The sequence below is a fragment of the Apium graveolens genome, chromosome 2 (genome assembly GCF_009905375.1).
Source record: "Apium graveolens cultivar Ventura chromosome 2, ASM990537v1, whole genome shotgun sequence".
Taxonomy (NCBI): Eukaryota; Viridiplantae; Streptophyta; class Magnoliopsida; order Apiales; family Apiaceae; genus Apium; species Apium graveolens.
The window spans coordinates 2,573,279-2,590,139 of NC_133648.1; the positions used below are offsets into that span (position 1 = coordinate 2,573,279).

Here is a 16,861-nt window from a genome sequence, read left to right on the forward strand (position 1 = left end):
AAAGCTTGTTCATATGGGATGCTTGAAACGAGTAGACTCAGAGATGAGGTGAAAATAGAATGGTGACTGACGAGTAAAGGTCATCAGATAGTCTGTCGATCGAGATACAGATAGACCAGAGTTGATTTATGTGGTAATTTGTTGAAGATCGAATAATTGATCAATTGAGGCAAGTATTTCTCCCTATTCTAAATTCAGAATAGCTAAATATTTTATATTTCGCTGCAATAAATCTTGATTATGCCAATATTCTGTATTCTTGTTCTTTTACTATTATTAATTGATCTCTTGAGCAAATACCTTTTATTTTGGGTTATTTACAAACCCTGAATTATGATATTTTACCCAAAATGGTTTATCATCAAATACCCTACGGGCTATATGGTTATGAAAAGGGCCATAGATGGACTGGACCTTATGATTTACTAGGCCAAAGTGTGCCTGGGTACCTGATATGATGGTTGGTCTATGTGTATGGGCATAGATCCGTACTATATTCAGACTGATCAGTGGAGTATAGTACATATGTTGGTTCTAGTTTACAGTCATTTATTGTTGATTGCCATTAATGGCATTCTTTCTTTTCAATTTTCTCGATTACGAGATAAATCAAATGATAAATTATTGAGATTAACCAAAAACCTTTCAGTTTCATTTCAGATAAATTAAATTTATTATGTATAGCCAATAATGGATTATGTTTTATTCACCCACTGATTTGAATAAGCAAAGACATTTATAAAATTATTCAAAAATTATTTCAAGTGGTTTCTTTTTATATTAAAATCTGGAAACCAAATTATAGTACTTGCTGAGTATTCTTAGCTCACTCTTGCTTTTTCATTTTCCTATCCTTTTAGTGATATCGAAGATTATTATAAGTAAATCGCAGTAGGCAGCGCTATGGAGAGAACCCGGCTTCAGATAGCTAGACATCTCAAGGCATATAAGACGAGGAGGTTGGTCAAGAGGTATTAAAGTTTGAGTTAGATATTATAATAATTAAGATGTATTCTATTCTCTAATTTCAAACCATAACCTGTTATCGATCTAAAGATGAGGGGTCATCTGTATATTCATATTAAAGAAGGCGTATGATGTAGTGATAAAAGAAGATAAGAATGAAGATGTAGAAGAACACATTAAAGAAGGCCTCGAGAATGTTTATGAATACGAGAATGACGGTGATGCTAAACGTCTTGTTAAATGTTTGCAAACATTATCCTTAAACACTTATACATCACTGAAGGTAGTTAATTTGAAACATGAAAGCTTTACTCAACCATTTTGTAAAGTGAGTCCCCAAACATTCGAGATTGTGGTAGATTACAAAAATACCGAGAAATTTAATTTAAGGGAAGTGGTATTGAAATGAAATTACCTCTACAAATTTCTGTCGCAATAGATAATATTGTTTGGAATAATCCAATGGCTTTTAATACCTTAGTAAAACTTTTGTGATTGACATTGACAGCTTGAGCTACAAAGATAATACAGTTTTTGATAATTTTGATATAAAATCATGTGAGTTAGTATTGGGTAGACCATATCAGTTTGATTTGAACTCATGTCACAAAAGTATGGAGAAAATAATTGACAATAATGGAGGGATATTTTGTATCCATTGGGGGATAGGATTTCCTGGAAATCCTCTTTTAAATATGTGATGGTTATTTCTGCAAGTAATGGGTTTAACAAAGTTAAAGTTTATTCAAGCTTTAAATCGGCAGTGGTTAACAAAAATGTGGTTGGATTAATTCAAGTGTTATTTTCACAATATGTTAATCTTGGAGAAGAGTTCGGGTATAAAGTTCAAATAAGGTCATTGTCTTAAAAAGTTTAGGATTTGTTTTTATTTATTTTAGGATTTCATATTCCTATATAAATTGTCTTGTGATGTAATGTATTAACAATCTTTTATTGAAATTAAAAAACCAAAGATTTTTTCTCTTATCTTTTCTATGAATTCAAGAAAACCCTTGTGAATTAAAACCTTGTGGATTCAAGATATTAAAGGATTTCTGAGTCCTTTTTCCAAAGCTTTCGTGTTGCGTCAAAATGTAATAGTACATTCAATTGAACATCCTCTTCTAAAAATGCTTACAAGATGTCCTTGTTGGGACACACTTGGTTAAGCATCTTGTTTTATTTTTTTGTACTGTACATATTGTTAAGTAACCAGTCCATCTAAAATCTTAAGGTTGTAGAAGAAGGCCTGAATCTTATACTCTTTAACACTCAATCCTCAATCGTAAGAATATAAAAGTTTAAATATAATAAGCTCTTGACAGGATTCGAACCTTGAATCCATGAGAGAAGTTTAAATATTAATATAATGATATTTTATTATTGCATTTTAAATATAATAAGCTCTTGACAGGATTCGAACCCTGAATCCATGAGAACAGTTTAAATATTAATATATTAATTTTTTATTATTGCAACAGTTCTCATCTTTCTGACTTTAGATGTGACGGTTGATCTGACGGTTGTTAATTGTCGTATCAAACAACTGTATAGTATATATACCGGCCCCTTATACAAAGTATGACCACAAATTATAATGTGCCAAGTGTTGAAAGTTAAATTTTTATCCACAGCCTGAGGGTTGTGGTTAACAGGACCTGTTTAAAATATAAACAAGGGAAGGTTGTTTGTTACTTGTTAGTTATGAAGTATGCCCCCTATAATTATATATGACTTTACATTAAATATATATATTAATTATGTTTTTCATAAGCATGCATTAATAGGTCAAACTCATTATATCATAATTTTATTACTATTCATCATTTAACATTAGAAATTTATATATATATGTATATATATATATATATTTAAAAAACTTAATATAATCTTATTACTAAACACGATTATAACAAAATAATTAAAATTTAGTTTTCTGAGTGGATATATTAAATACAACCATTATTTTTTAAAAAAATTTATTATTAATATGTTAAGAGGAATTATTATAAGAAAGTATAGTTGTCATCATGCGAATTAAAATTAAATGAAAAACAAAGATTAGGTTAAAAAATTAATTCTTTAAAGATATATATGACTCAGTACTGAAATTTTTTAATGTTTTTATATAAATAAATATTGAATATATAAGAAAAATATATGATTAGTTTATTATTAACATCAAGATGATCATTAATCTCACAACACATACTTTTCCAAGATCATCAATCATTTAACTTATTTATCTAAGTTTAGCTTGCAGAATACATCATAAATTTTAAAAATTGTTAGTAATTTATTGGTATTTTACATGTGTGCACGGCTAAAGAGCTAACTTATTTACTCCCAAAATTCATATTTAATTACGTGTTTCATAAACACAAGAATCTCATTATTGTATTCATAATATTATTGTTAAGGCAAGAAACGATTCCTATTCTAGATTTTCTAGAGCACGCCTTATATTGATTTAAGTTCACCTTAATCTATCATCGCATGGTAAACATGGGCATATATCTCATATATAAAAATAAATAAACAAGTAAGCATGCAAGCAATTATCATGTCACACATTGATATAATGATGTACTAATTTATTATAGCATTTAAAAGCAATTAAAACAATTAAAACATGATTTAAAACACTTTCGGGAATATAAATAGTTCAAAACTATTATATAAAAAATATTTGACAACTCCATTAGATCCGTCTCGGAAAAACGAATCCAACGATATATTGTACGCCCAAAATGGAGTTACGAAACTCCTAGAAATCAAATTTAAAAATAACAGATGGGCTATAATGCATTAGAGGAACGCGTTACAAGCCCTGTAACGCATTTCGGTAATGCGTTACAACCCTTTTAAGCCATTAAAAGGTGTAACGCATTCCGTGAATACGCCACAGGGTGTAACGCATTCCCGGAATGCGCGACACCCTTTCTTCTGCGTTTCTCCGCCTATTAGAACAGCCGCCGTACTTTTCTTGCACAGAAAACCGTGCCGCCAACACTCAGTACAGCAGAACATCAGTACAGGCTTTACTTTATTCTTCAGCAAAATAAATATATATATACTATATATACATATATTTAATTACGAATTTTAATTAAAATAACTTCAAAAATTCATAATAATTAATCCATATATCATAAAATTATGAAAAAAATATCCAGACGATCTACAACACTTGTAGAACCCGGATCTACAGTCAAAATAATTCTGAGAAACAATTTCTAATCAGTCATAATTAATCCATGATATAACTTGTAAAAATCATAATTAATTCATACAAGCACATAAAATTCTGAAATTTTTATCACAGATCTATATTCATACAACCTATGCTCTGATACCATTGTAGGATTTTATCTATCACAAAAGCATGGTAAAACAATTTTTCATGATATAAAATCCATATAATACGCATACAGATTGTGAATTAAATTGAGGGATCGTTTCTAACCTTTAAAAGCGATCCAAGAACCACGAGCGGAGGTCCCTAGCAGCTGCTCCTCAAGTATGAAGCACTCCACCGGTACCCACCAAGAAGTCGATGTAATGAAGGAGGAGGAGGTGGAGAGAATTAGGGTTTTATAAATTTTTAGGTTGAGGCAAATATAGGGTTTATAATATTATATTTATAGGCAAAATTTTCAGCTGAAAATTTTCCCATAAAATATTATTATTATTAACCCTTTATTATTCTCACTAATAATTAAAACACCTTTTAATTATTAATCATTTTTCTAAACACTTTAGAAATAATTCTCTCACTTGATTTAATTTACAAAAATTAAATTCTTAATTAATAATATTAAGAACTTTTCTTAATTAATTTATAATCAATTAAATCTCATTTAATCAATTATTAAATTTGCCAATTAATTATTTATTTCATAAATAAATAATTATCATCCATTATTAATTAATTCCTGCACCATTAAATCATTCTCTTTTATGGTGTGACCCTATAAGTTCAATATTAAGCCGGTAGTGAAAATAAATAATAATAAAACTATTTTATCATTATTTATATAAATTCTCTAATTCATTAAATATGATTAATTAATTAATCATACTTATTCTACATCGTGAGGGATACTTCTCAGCATATCGCGACTATCCAGATAATACGAATTCACTGCTTAGAATACCAAGAACCTATTCAGTGAGTAGTGTGATGATTAAATACAAGGCATGGAACTTGTGTCAAGCCTATATTATTTAATCACTTGCTTTCCCATTCACTATGCTTAGTTCTATTTAATGTAAATTAGAAACTCCTTTCTAATTTCATTCACTCTGGCCAGAGATTCCTGAACTAGCATAAGTGGATCAGCATTGAACATTCTCTTCCTTCACTGGAAGGGGTAGATCCTTTATTGATTATACACTATCTTTGTGTACAAATTCCTATACCCAGTAGAGAAGCATAGTTCAGTGTACACAAGATGACTATGATGACCTCAAGTCTAAGGATACTTGTACAACTATCACTATGTAAACAACTGCTAATACGTGAGTGAACTCCATCAGTTGTTCAGCTGTGTGAGTCATGTTCAGTGAACTTATTCTATAATAAGCACCTACATACTATCTATAGTGACACCACATAAATGTCTATGAGAACAGACATCCTTCATAATGAAGCAAGCATAGTATGTACCGATCTTTGCGGATTATTAATTACCAGTTAGTAATCCTATGACCAGGAACTATTTAAGTTTAGAGTTATCATCTTTTAGGTCTCATTATTATGATCTCATCACAATCCATAAAAAACTTTACTCTAAACTGTGGTATATCTTATTTAAACACTTAAAATAGATAGAACCCGCAATAAAAACAAAACAAGTCTTTTATTAATATCAATGAAATCAAAACAGATTACATAAAAGTTATTCCTAAATCCTCACACATGATTGGACTGAGGACATATCCCTTTCACCTTCCTCCACCTTAGATAATCCACATTCAGGTTGAGTCTCCCCAAGGCTTATCTTATAAAGTCTATTTGCAGACCTCCTCACTCTCATTAGTAATGCTCCTTCCTTATTGTAGATCCTCAACTGATCCTCTTCCAACACTACCTTGCTTCCTTCCTACGCCAATTGTCCCAAGCTCAAAGTATTATTGCACAGGGTCGGTATATAGTACACATCTTTCAGTTTCCATTCCTTGCCATTCTTACATAAAAACGAAATTACTCCTTTACCACAAATGGCCACTGTGGAACCATCCCCGAACCTCACCTGTCCCGTGACTGTTTGATCTAGTTCCTTGAATTTTCCTCGATCTCCTGTCATGTGTTGGCTAGCACCGTTGTCGAGATACCAGACTTGTGACATTTTGGCCTCTTCAATGCTTTTATTGAGCATAAGATCCACATTTTCTTCATTCAATAACTCCATGCCTGTATTTTTATCTTCGCACTTCAACAATAATAAAGCAGGCTCATCCTCCTCAGCCTGAGTCTTGTTTACCTCTGGCTTTTGTTCCCTGTCTCTCCGAGGCTTTTTACATTGATACGCGAAGTGACCGTATGCTCCACAATTATAACACCTTACAGTGCTTTTGTCGCGGTTCCCATTCCCGCCATTATTTGCCCATCGATTTCTCTGTGTTCCTGAATTCTCACCTCCGTTCTTATTTGTCTTACTCATCCACTCTTCTTTAGTCAACAGTAGTTTTCCACTCGAGTTCTCTCTCCTTGTCCATTCCTCCTCAGTAAACATCAGTTGTCCTCCTCCATTGTCACTTTGTCCTTTAATTTGCTCCTCATGTGCCTTAAGCGAGCCAAATTCCTCCTCGACCGTCATCTTGTCAAAATCCCTAAATTGTTCGATGGTAGACACAAATTTGCAGATACTTGCTTGACATTGTACGAAACAATCTCTTCATCACATAACTCTCAGACATCCCCTCACCCAGAGCACGGATGTTAGTCACTAGACCATTTAGTTTCATACAAAAATCTTCTAATTGATTCGAGCCCTTCATTCTCAATATTTCAAACTTGCTTTTAAGCGTTTAATCTTGGTTTTCTTTACGTGATCTGCACCTTGACACATAATTTTTATTGCTTCCCACGTTTCTCTTGCAGTCTCCTTTTCTGCCACATAAAAAAGTATATCCTTAGGTATACTTTGATAGATTGCAGCGAGTGTGATCTGGTCCTCCTTCTCGTCAACTTTTGAGTTTTCTCCTTCGCTGATTTCTTCAGCTTTCCACACACCACGTGCTTTCATAAAGGCCTTCATTTTCATGGCCCAAGCGGTATAATTATCCCTGGTTAACATAGGATAACTTAAACTGAGTGAACCCTCCTTCACCTTTGCTTTCTCTTCGGCCATTCTTTGCATATACTTTGGTGAATCAGCTCATTTACCCACGAAATAAGAGTTCAACAGTCGTTTTCGGAGCTCAAAATAACAATGTTCTACATGTTATAATTTCATTTTTTCTGGATTATATGAAAGTAGGAGACACATTTTTTAATACAGGCCAATCATTTTAAATTTAATTTAAGAAAAAAACATTTTTAATAGGCTCCTCAACATGCCTTCATGAACTAGTTTTAACAATATTTTATCTAGTCAGCCATTTTCGGAGCTGAAAATAAAAATGCTCTACATATTATAATTTCATTTTTTCTGGCTTGTTTTAAAGTAGAACATCAATATATTAAGCCCCAACTAATTTATGAAAATAATTAATAATCTTATCACATTTTCTAACTTCCCCAAAATGGGCCTCAAAACATGAATCATTTCGAGTTGTCAAGGAGGGAAAAGTGACAAAAAAATATAGGTACAAACGCCATTTCAAATGACATTCTCCATTTGTAAAAAAAATCCCTTTGATGAACTCCATTTCAAATGGAGCTCATAACTTAAAAAACAAAAATCAACTTACTATACAATTCTTGCTATTTTGAACAAAATTATACCCATTTTGTTATTTTTGGTTCGTTCGATATAAAAAAAAAGTTGCCCCACTTTATCGATTGTTTTATTTAATTTTTTATATAAATAATGCTGGAGATACCAAACTTCCCAAGTGTCACGTGTTTGTCTGTAAATTAATTATAATTAATTATTAATAGCGGAATCTATGCATTCACATAAATTTTACTAATAAAATTATTCATGCTAAATTACCAATATCATGTCATTCGAACCAAAATTGGGTACCAATTTGGTATCTCTAGTTATGGCACCGCAAAAAGCTGATTTAAAACCAAAATCGGAGAAAACTGAATCGAAAAAATTGATCTAAACCTAACACCGAAAAATAAAAAAGCGAACTAATTTAAATGACTCGGTTCCGGTTATACCTTAAAACGGAACGGATAAAAACCGAACTGAACCGGTTACTAATATTAATAAATATTATTATTATTATCATTATTATTATTATTATTATTATTATAATTATTATTATTATTTTTATTATTCAGAAAGATTTCAAGCCTTTACAGGAATTACTTGTAAATGTTCATTATCTTTTTATCAAACTTAAAGAAGAATTATTGTCATCAACTTCGAGTTGTTTCTTAGTATTTCAAAAACCGTCATACAAACTTAATTCGCTATCTTTATTCGCTTCCCATTAAAAGTCATTCCTTATTGAATAAAGAATAATTTACGCCTCACAATGCGATTTGGTCATCTAATCTGCCACATCTCTTGTAGAGATCCGACAAGATGTTATCAAGGGACTCTTAAAACTTATCAGAACATCGTACTTTCAATGACTCAATGACTTCAATGGCTTCCTCGGATCGATTTTGTTGTTTCATAACAAATAGCCATATCTTTCAAAACATTATCCACTTTATCTCCTTAATTAATTGCTCCCGAGAATAAAGGGATAGCTCTTTTCTGGATCCTTATCCACCAACTGATAGTATATATAGCTCTCCCAAGAATAAGGCCCGGACCACTAACTCAATCCAGTCCTGCACACTACTAGTCCTAACTGGTCCAGTCCCGCAAGCCCAACCTTCGGAGGTCCCAACACGAGAGGCACATGTCGAAATGCATTATATGGACAAATGTCACCCATCAATCATGGGAATAATCAAGGCACGTGTTAGAGGATCCTCAGAACATTTTTCAACCAGTCTCGCCCCGACACGTGTAAGGCATGCATCCCATCCAGGTCTCCCCCGAACCTAGAACCAATGACTATGATTCAAAAGTACCAACCCCAAAATCCTATCCTTGGCCTATAAATAGCCCAAGAAGGTAAGGTTTTGGGGTTAATCACTCTCTCACACTCATATACACACACACCCACCTTGTATTCCTTTCTATCTTCATATTCCCCAAAAGCGAGTTCTTACTCTCACACCGGAGGCGCCGCGGGACCCAAACCCCCTACCGGTGTTGTTTTATAGTAGCCCCACGAATGCTACACCTCCACAGCGGCGAAGGATCCAAGCATGGCGTCGAAGGAGCAGGACCTCCACCAGGAGTTATCACCAACTGAACATTCGTGGCTTTGACATAAGGAGAATTACCAAACTAGTATAAGGTGTAAGCTAGTATAACTAAACTAAAAAACTACAATAAGGTCTAATATTTAAGTTACTAGCATCAATTGTATAAAGTTACTAGCATCAATTGTATTAACAAAAAATTATATTAAGAGCAATGAGGCAATTTCGATGTTAAGTTGCAAAGAAGTTATGTGCAATCTTTGAAGTATTTGCATGATGAAGTCGAAGAGGAAAAAGTTCATTATGATGTTAAGTTAGCAGAGAAGTTATGTGCAATTTTTGAAGTATCTACACGATGAAGTCATGAGGGGAAGAAGTTACTGATCATGTTTTCGTTTCATTCTTTTATATAATTCATATTAAATTGTAATGTTCTTAGTTTTTTATATATTATTCTAATTATCGCAAAAAATACACTAAAAAGAAGAAATAATTTTATTATAAATAAATTCTTAAAACAAATTTTAAGAAAATTAAAACATAAACATTGAAGATAAGACATGAGCACGGGCAATAAGCTAGTTAACCCTTAAAACTTGAAAACACAACTTGATAGCTAACTGCACTTCTAGTTGTTTTCGTCACCAGGAGGAAACATATAATCATTATAGTGTTGTTGAGGGTCGTTTCGCATAACATGGTGATGGATATGTTGGTGAACATGCTTGTGGTGATCATGGTCGGGTATTTCATATCCAACTTCTAGTTGATCACGAAGGAATTCTTGAGAAGGAACATTGTTGAAATTTAGAATATTGATATCTTCAAGTTGAACTAGATGCGTGTGAATGTGGTAATGTATAGGTTGGTATTGGTGCTCCTGAGCGGGGAGTCGATGAAACATGAAGCGACCGTTAGCATGGCCGTTACCATGGTGGCCGTTAGTGTTGCCATTTTCATGGACTTGTTCATGATGTAATTATACCAACTTACCGAACTTATTACAAATATACTTTATTTTAAATTTTTATTTGTGAAATTACGTTCCTAACTTTCTTTCAACTAAAGGCACATTCTCGGCCCAATCCCCCACCCAACATTCCCGACTCTCTCCTTTCTTCTTCTCTTCCGACTTCCCTCTCTCCGTGTCTCTCTTTCTCTATTTCAGTTTTATAATTGCTCTCTCTCTCTTCTCTGTATGTTTTGATGCTTAGTGATAACATCGGAAATAGTACAAAAGTAAGACACCGACTCACTACAAGAAAACAAGGTTAAATACAACTGATTTAAATTCGACCGGGGTTAAATTCGACCGCAGGCGGTTGAATCCTTTGGACACGGCTAAATTCGACCGGCCTCAGTCGAATCCAAACGGTTGTATTTAAATGGACGTATTTACAATCAATTTTAACTGAAAACGGTGTAAATTAAAACGGTCGAAATTAAATCGGTCGAATTTAGCCCCTAAATTCGACCAAAAAAAATTTCCGGTCGATTTTAGCCCAAAAAAATGGAGGGAATTTTCCCGCTAAGTAATTTATTTGCCACTCCTAAATTTAACCGATTTCGGTCAAATTTTATAGTTAAATATGGTGGGAAATTTACCCATACTTTTGCAATTTTCAAAAAAAAATGAGGGAAATTTCCCGCCCATTTTGAAGGTATATTTCAATGAAATTTGGTTGTATTTATAACTTTTTTCAATTTAATTTTTAATAAAAAAAATTATTTAAATGTTAGTGAATATTTTGAAATTGTGAATATGGGAGAGAATAAAAGTTATCCAAATAAAAAAAATTAGTTCTTGAAAAAATAAATTATGCGCTATAAGAATTTTCAAATTTCTATATTTGTTTAAAAAATATAATTGATGCTAGTTATTTGTATAAGTCTAACCGATATTTGACTTTTAAAATGACAAACCAAATAAAATTATTTTGACCTGAAATTTTGGTCATAACACTAATATATATATATATAAGCATATCCATACGGTTGAATCGATGAAATTTTTTATAAAAATAAAAAATAAAACACCAATTCACGACTAAATACTAATTAGCTGTACTGGTCAAACTGATGCTTGACTATTAAAATGGCAAATTAAATAAAATTATTTTGATTTGAAACTTTCATTATATCACTAATATATATATTTACATCTATACGGTTGGATCCCTGAAAAAGATTTTTTAAAAAATCAAAACACCAATTGAAGACTAAACACTAGTTAGTTGTACTAGTCAAACTGATTTTTGACTATTAAAATGGCAAACCAAATAAAATTATTTTGATATTAAATTTTAGTTATATCACTAATATATATATATGCATTAACATCCATACGGTTGGATCGATGAAAAATATTTTTGAAAAAATCGAAACACCAATTCAGGACTAAACACTAGTTAGTTGTACTAGTCAAACTCATGTTTGACTGTTAAAATGGCAAACCAAATAAAATTATATTGATCTGAAACTCTGGTTATATAACTAATATCAATATCTATTGACATCCATACGGTTGGACAGAAGAAAAATATTTTTGAAAAAATCGAAACACCAATTCAAGACTAAATACCACTTAGTTGTACTAGTCAAATTGATGTTTGACTCTTAAAATGGCAAACCAAATAAAATTATTTTGATCTGAAACTCTGGTTATATCATTAATACATATATATATATATATATATATATATATATATATTGACATCTATACGGCTGGACCGATGAAAATATTTTTGAAAAAATCGAAACACTAATTAAGTACTAAACACTAGTTAGTTGTACTAGTCAAATTGATTTTTGACTGTTAAAATGGCAAACAAGATAAAATTATTTTTATATGAAATTTTGGTTATATCACTAATATATATATCTATTGACATCCATATTGTTGGACCGATGAAAAATATTTTTGAGAAAATCGAAACACCAATTCAGGACTAAACACCAGTTAGTTGTACTAGTCAAAATGATGTTTGACTGTCAAAATAGCAAATCAAATAAAATTATTTTGATATGAAATTTTGGTTATATCACTAATATATATATTTATTGACATCCATATGGTTGGACTGATGAAAAATATTTTTGAAAAAATTGAAACACCAATTCATGACTAAACACTAGTTACTTGTGTTAGTCAAACTGATGTTTAACTGTTAAAATGACAAACCAAATAAAATTATTTTGATCTGAAACTTTGGTTATATCATTAATATGTATATCTTTTGATATCTGTATGGTTTGATCGATGAATACTTTTTTTGAAAAAAAATCGAAACACCAATTCGAGACCAAACACTTGGTAGTTGTACTAGTCAAACTGATGTTTGACTGTTAAAATGATAAACCAAATATAAATATTTTGATCTGAAACTTTGGTTATATCATTAATATGTATATCTATTGATATCCATACGGTTATATCGATGAATAATTTTTTAAAAAAATCGAAACACCATTTCAGGACCAAATACTAGGTAGTTGTACTAGTCAAACTGATGTTTAACTGTTAAAATGACAAACCAAATAAAATTATTTTGATCTAAAACTTTGGTTATATCATTAATATGTATATCTATTGATATCCGTACGGTTGGATCGATGGATACTTTTTTAAAAAAAAATTGAAACACCAATTCAGGACCAAACACTATGTAGTTGTGTTAGTCAAACTGATGTTTGACTATTAAAATGGCAAACCAAATAAAATTATTTTGATCTAAAACTTTGGTCATATCATTCATATGTATATCTATTGATATATGTATGGTTGGATCGATAAATACTTTTCTTAAAAAAAATCAAAACACCAATTCAGGACCAAACACTAGGTAGTTGTACTAGTCAAACTTGTGTTTAACTGTTAAAATGACAAACCAAATAAAATTATTTTGATATTAAACTTTGGTTATATCATTAATATGTATATCTATTGATATCTGTACGGTTAGATCGGTGAATAATTTTAAAAAAAAAATCGAAATACCAATTTAGGACCAAACACTAGGTAGTTGTGTTAGTCAAACTGATGTTTGACTTTTAAAATGACAAACCAAATAAAATTGTTTTGATCCGAAACTGTGGTTATACCACTAATATGTCTATCTATCGACATCCATAAGGTTGGATTGATGAAAAAATATTTTTTAAAAAATCGAAACACCAATTCAGGACCAAACACTAGGTAGTTGTACTAGTAAAACTAATGTTTGACTCTTAAAATGACAAATCAAATAAAATTATTTTGATCTGAAATTTTGACATATCACTAATATATATATAGTAAATTGCACATCTTGTTACTGTCCCGTCCTTAGTTTCAATGTAGTTGTTTTGTTGCATTAGTGCCCATTCCAAATTACCTAGTAATCTAGTGGCTTCTTGCTCCACAGAAACTTAATATTTTTTACCTTGAGATCGCGCTATCTTTATTCGCGTCCCATTAAAAGCCATTCCTTATTGAATCAAGAACAATTTGTGCCTCACAACGCGATTTGATCATCTAATCTGCCACATCTCTTGTAGAGATCCGACAAGATGTTATCAAGAGACTCTTAAAACTTATCAGAACATCATATTTTCAATGACTCAATGACCTCAATGGCTTCCTCGGATCGATTTTGTTGTTTCATAACAAAAAACCATATCTTTCAAAACACTATCCACTTTATAGTTTTAATATAAATAAATTCTAAAATAAATTTTAAGAAATTAAAACGTAAACATTGAAGAGAAGACATGAGCACGGGCAATAAGCTAGTTAACCCTTAAAACTTGAAAACACTACTTGATAGCTAACTGCACTTCTAGCTTATTCAAACGCCAGAGTAAATAATCATTGGAAAATAGGTGGAAATTGGGCAAAATCAAGATTATCGAGATCCACATTGTTTTCGTCACCAGGAGGAAACATATAATCATTATTGTGTTGTTGAGGGTGGTTTCGCATAACATGGTGATGGATATGTTGGTGAACATGCTTGTGGTGATCATGGTCGGGTATTTCATATCCAACTTCTAGTTGATCACGAAGGAATTCTGGAGAAGGAACATTGTTGAAATTTAGAGTGTTGATATCTTCAAGTTGAACTAGATGCGTGTGAATGTGGTAATGTATAGGTTGGTATTGGTGCTCCTGAGCGGGGAGTCGATGCAACATGAAGCGGCCGTTAGCATGGTGGCCGTTAGTGTTGCCGTTTTCATGGACTTGTTCATGATGTTCTTCTACTTGTGCTGCTGCAGCCTGTTGTAATTCTTCATGATTATGAGTCCATTCAAACACAGGCTGGTTTGGAAGATTATAAGGTATGTTGAGTTGAAACTGATCAATGGTGTCATGCACTACCTGCAGTTGAAGGGGAAGATTATTCAGATGCTGGTTATTGTTGTTCAAGTAGTGGTTGTGGATGTGGTGGTGGCGGTAACGGTGCTTGTGTAGCTGTGGGAGCTGATCATTAGCGTACACCATCATGTTGTCCATCGTGTTGTTGATCTCAGGATTTAACCCTGTGTGTCTGTATATAAACACATACACATGTCCTGTGTTCTGCATTAATCCAATCTTAATTATAATTGAACATTAGATGTTGTGGTATCTTTTTATGTGAATAAAAATCCTATATTTTTATGCAAAATATATTAGGAATTAGCTGTTTGTTATCTATTATTCATATTCTAGCTTACCTGTTGATATTCACTTTTATTTATTTAAATTTATTTTTTTATAAATTTAATAAATTTAAAATGTAGAAATATGAGTAAAAATAAGAGAAAAAATATTTTCGTATATATTTACCATTTATTTTAGAGGCCTATATCAAAAATTCTCTTAATTGTTTCTCTTCATTTGATTTTTAATTCAAAATTAAGATTTCAAAATTTTATTTATACAATCATATAATAACTTTAGTATTATATAAGGTTGTTGTATTATTTGCTATATATGCAAAATATGTTAGGAATTAGCCGTTTGTTATCTATTATTCATATTCTAACTTACCTGTTGATATTCATTTTTATTTATTTAAATTTATTTTATTATAAATTTAATAAATTTAAAATGTAGAAATATGAGTAAAAATAAGAGAAAAAATATTTTCGTATATATTTACCATTTATTTTAGAGGCCTATATCAAAAATTCTCTTAATTGTTTCTCTTCATTTGATTTTTAATTCAAAATTAAGATTTCAAAATTTTATTTATACAATCATATAATAACTTTAGTATTATATAAACGAATAATAATTATAAAGTTATAATATATACAATATATATACTAAATTATAATAATCGGAATGTGATATGATTTGATTCAACGATCATCCCCTTATTTTAATTTTTTTCGGTTTCCTTTAATATTAATTAATTTAGAAAATAAAAATAAATTTCAAATTACAGTTTTCTACATAAATTCAATCAACTAACCAAGTCCCAGATCAATTAGTTTACTCCCCTTAATTTCCTATTGAATTACTTTTCTTGATTAACCAAGTTGACTCGTTTTTTCTTGGGAATTTGTCAAAAATACCAATTTTTATATGTTTATTTGTAATTATACCAACTTACCAAACTTATTACAAATATACTTTATTTTAAATTTTTATTTGCAAAATTAAGTTCCTAACTTTCTTTCAACTAAAGGAACATTCTCGGCCCAATTCCCCACCCAACATTCCCGACTCTCTCCTTTCTTCTTCTCTTTCCACTTCCCTCTCACCATGCCTCCCTTTCTCTATTTCAGTTTTATAATTGCTCTCTCTCTCTTCTCTGTATGTTTTGATGCCTAGTGATGACATCGGAAATTGTACAAAAGTAAGACACCTACTCCAAACAATGTCAAGAAGTTCTGTGGAAAATATTGTTGGCCAGAGCTACCACCTCTATTCCTAAAATCGATCTGATCACCGTTTTTACTGTTTTCCAATACATTCTTACTACTATTTATTGCTATCTTTTATTGTTCAATTTTATTCTCTCTCTGATATTAGTCTTGAATACTCTATGGATCTGATCTAACTTGTTGTTTCAATCTCTTTCTGACTAAACTAGTTGAGTAAATATTAACGATTCGACAATTTTTGGTTGATTTCATGGTTGCTTTTGTGATATTAGTATTGGCCCCGCAAGTGCACTCATTTTTCGCTATTTGCAACCACCTGGACAACTTATTTTGCAAGTAAGTGTAATTTTCAACAGATTTTTTCAAATTTGCATTTGTGGTTGCATACATGGTTACTAGCAGTTGCAGATATGGTTGCAAATGCAACCTCTGTATTTTTACAAATATTTTTTGAAAGATAGTATTTTTACAATTTATTTTAAAAACTGATAGTATTTTTACAAAAAGTTTATAAAATTAAGGTATTTACTATATACCTTTCTAACAGCTTTTCAGCATAAAACTGTTGTAGCTGTTGCATAAAACTGTTGTAGCTGT

General features: G+C 31.2%; 1 protein-coding gene across 1 annotated transcript; it reads right to left on the reverse strand.

The window, feature by feature from the left end:
• Positions 1–6,071: 6,071 nt before the first annotated feature.
• LOC141708737 (uncharacterized) lies at positions 6,072–6,788 on the reverse strand. Its single transcript, XM_074512500.1, has one exon. It carries the CDS (start codon positions 6,786–6,788, stop codon positions 6,072–6,074), a length of 717 nt encoding a protein of 238 aa, XP_074368601.1.
• Between the last annotated feature and the right edge of the window lie 10,073 nt (positions 6,789–16,861).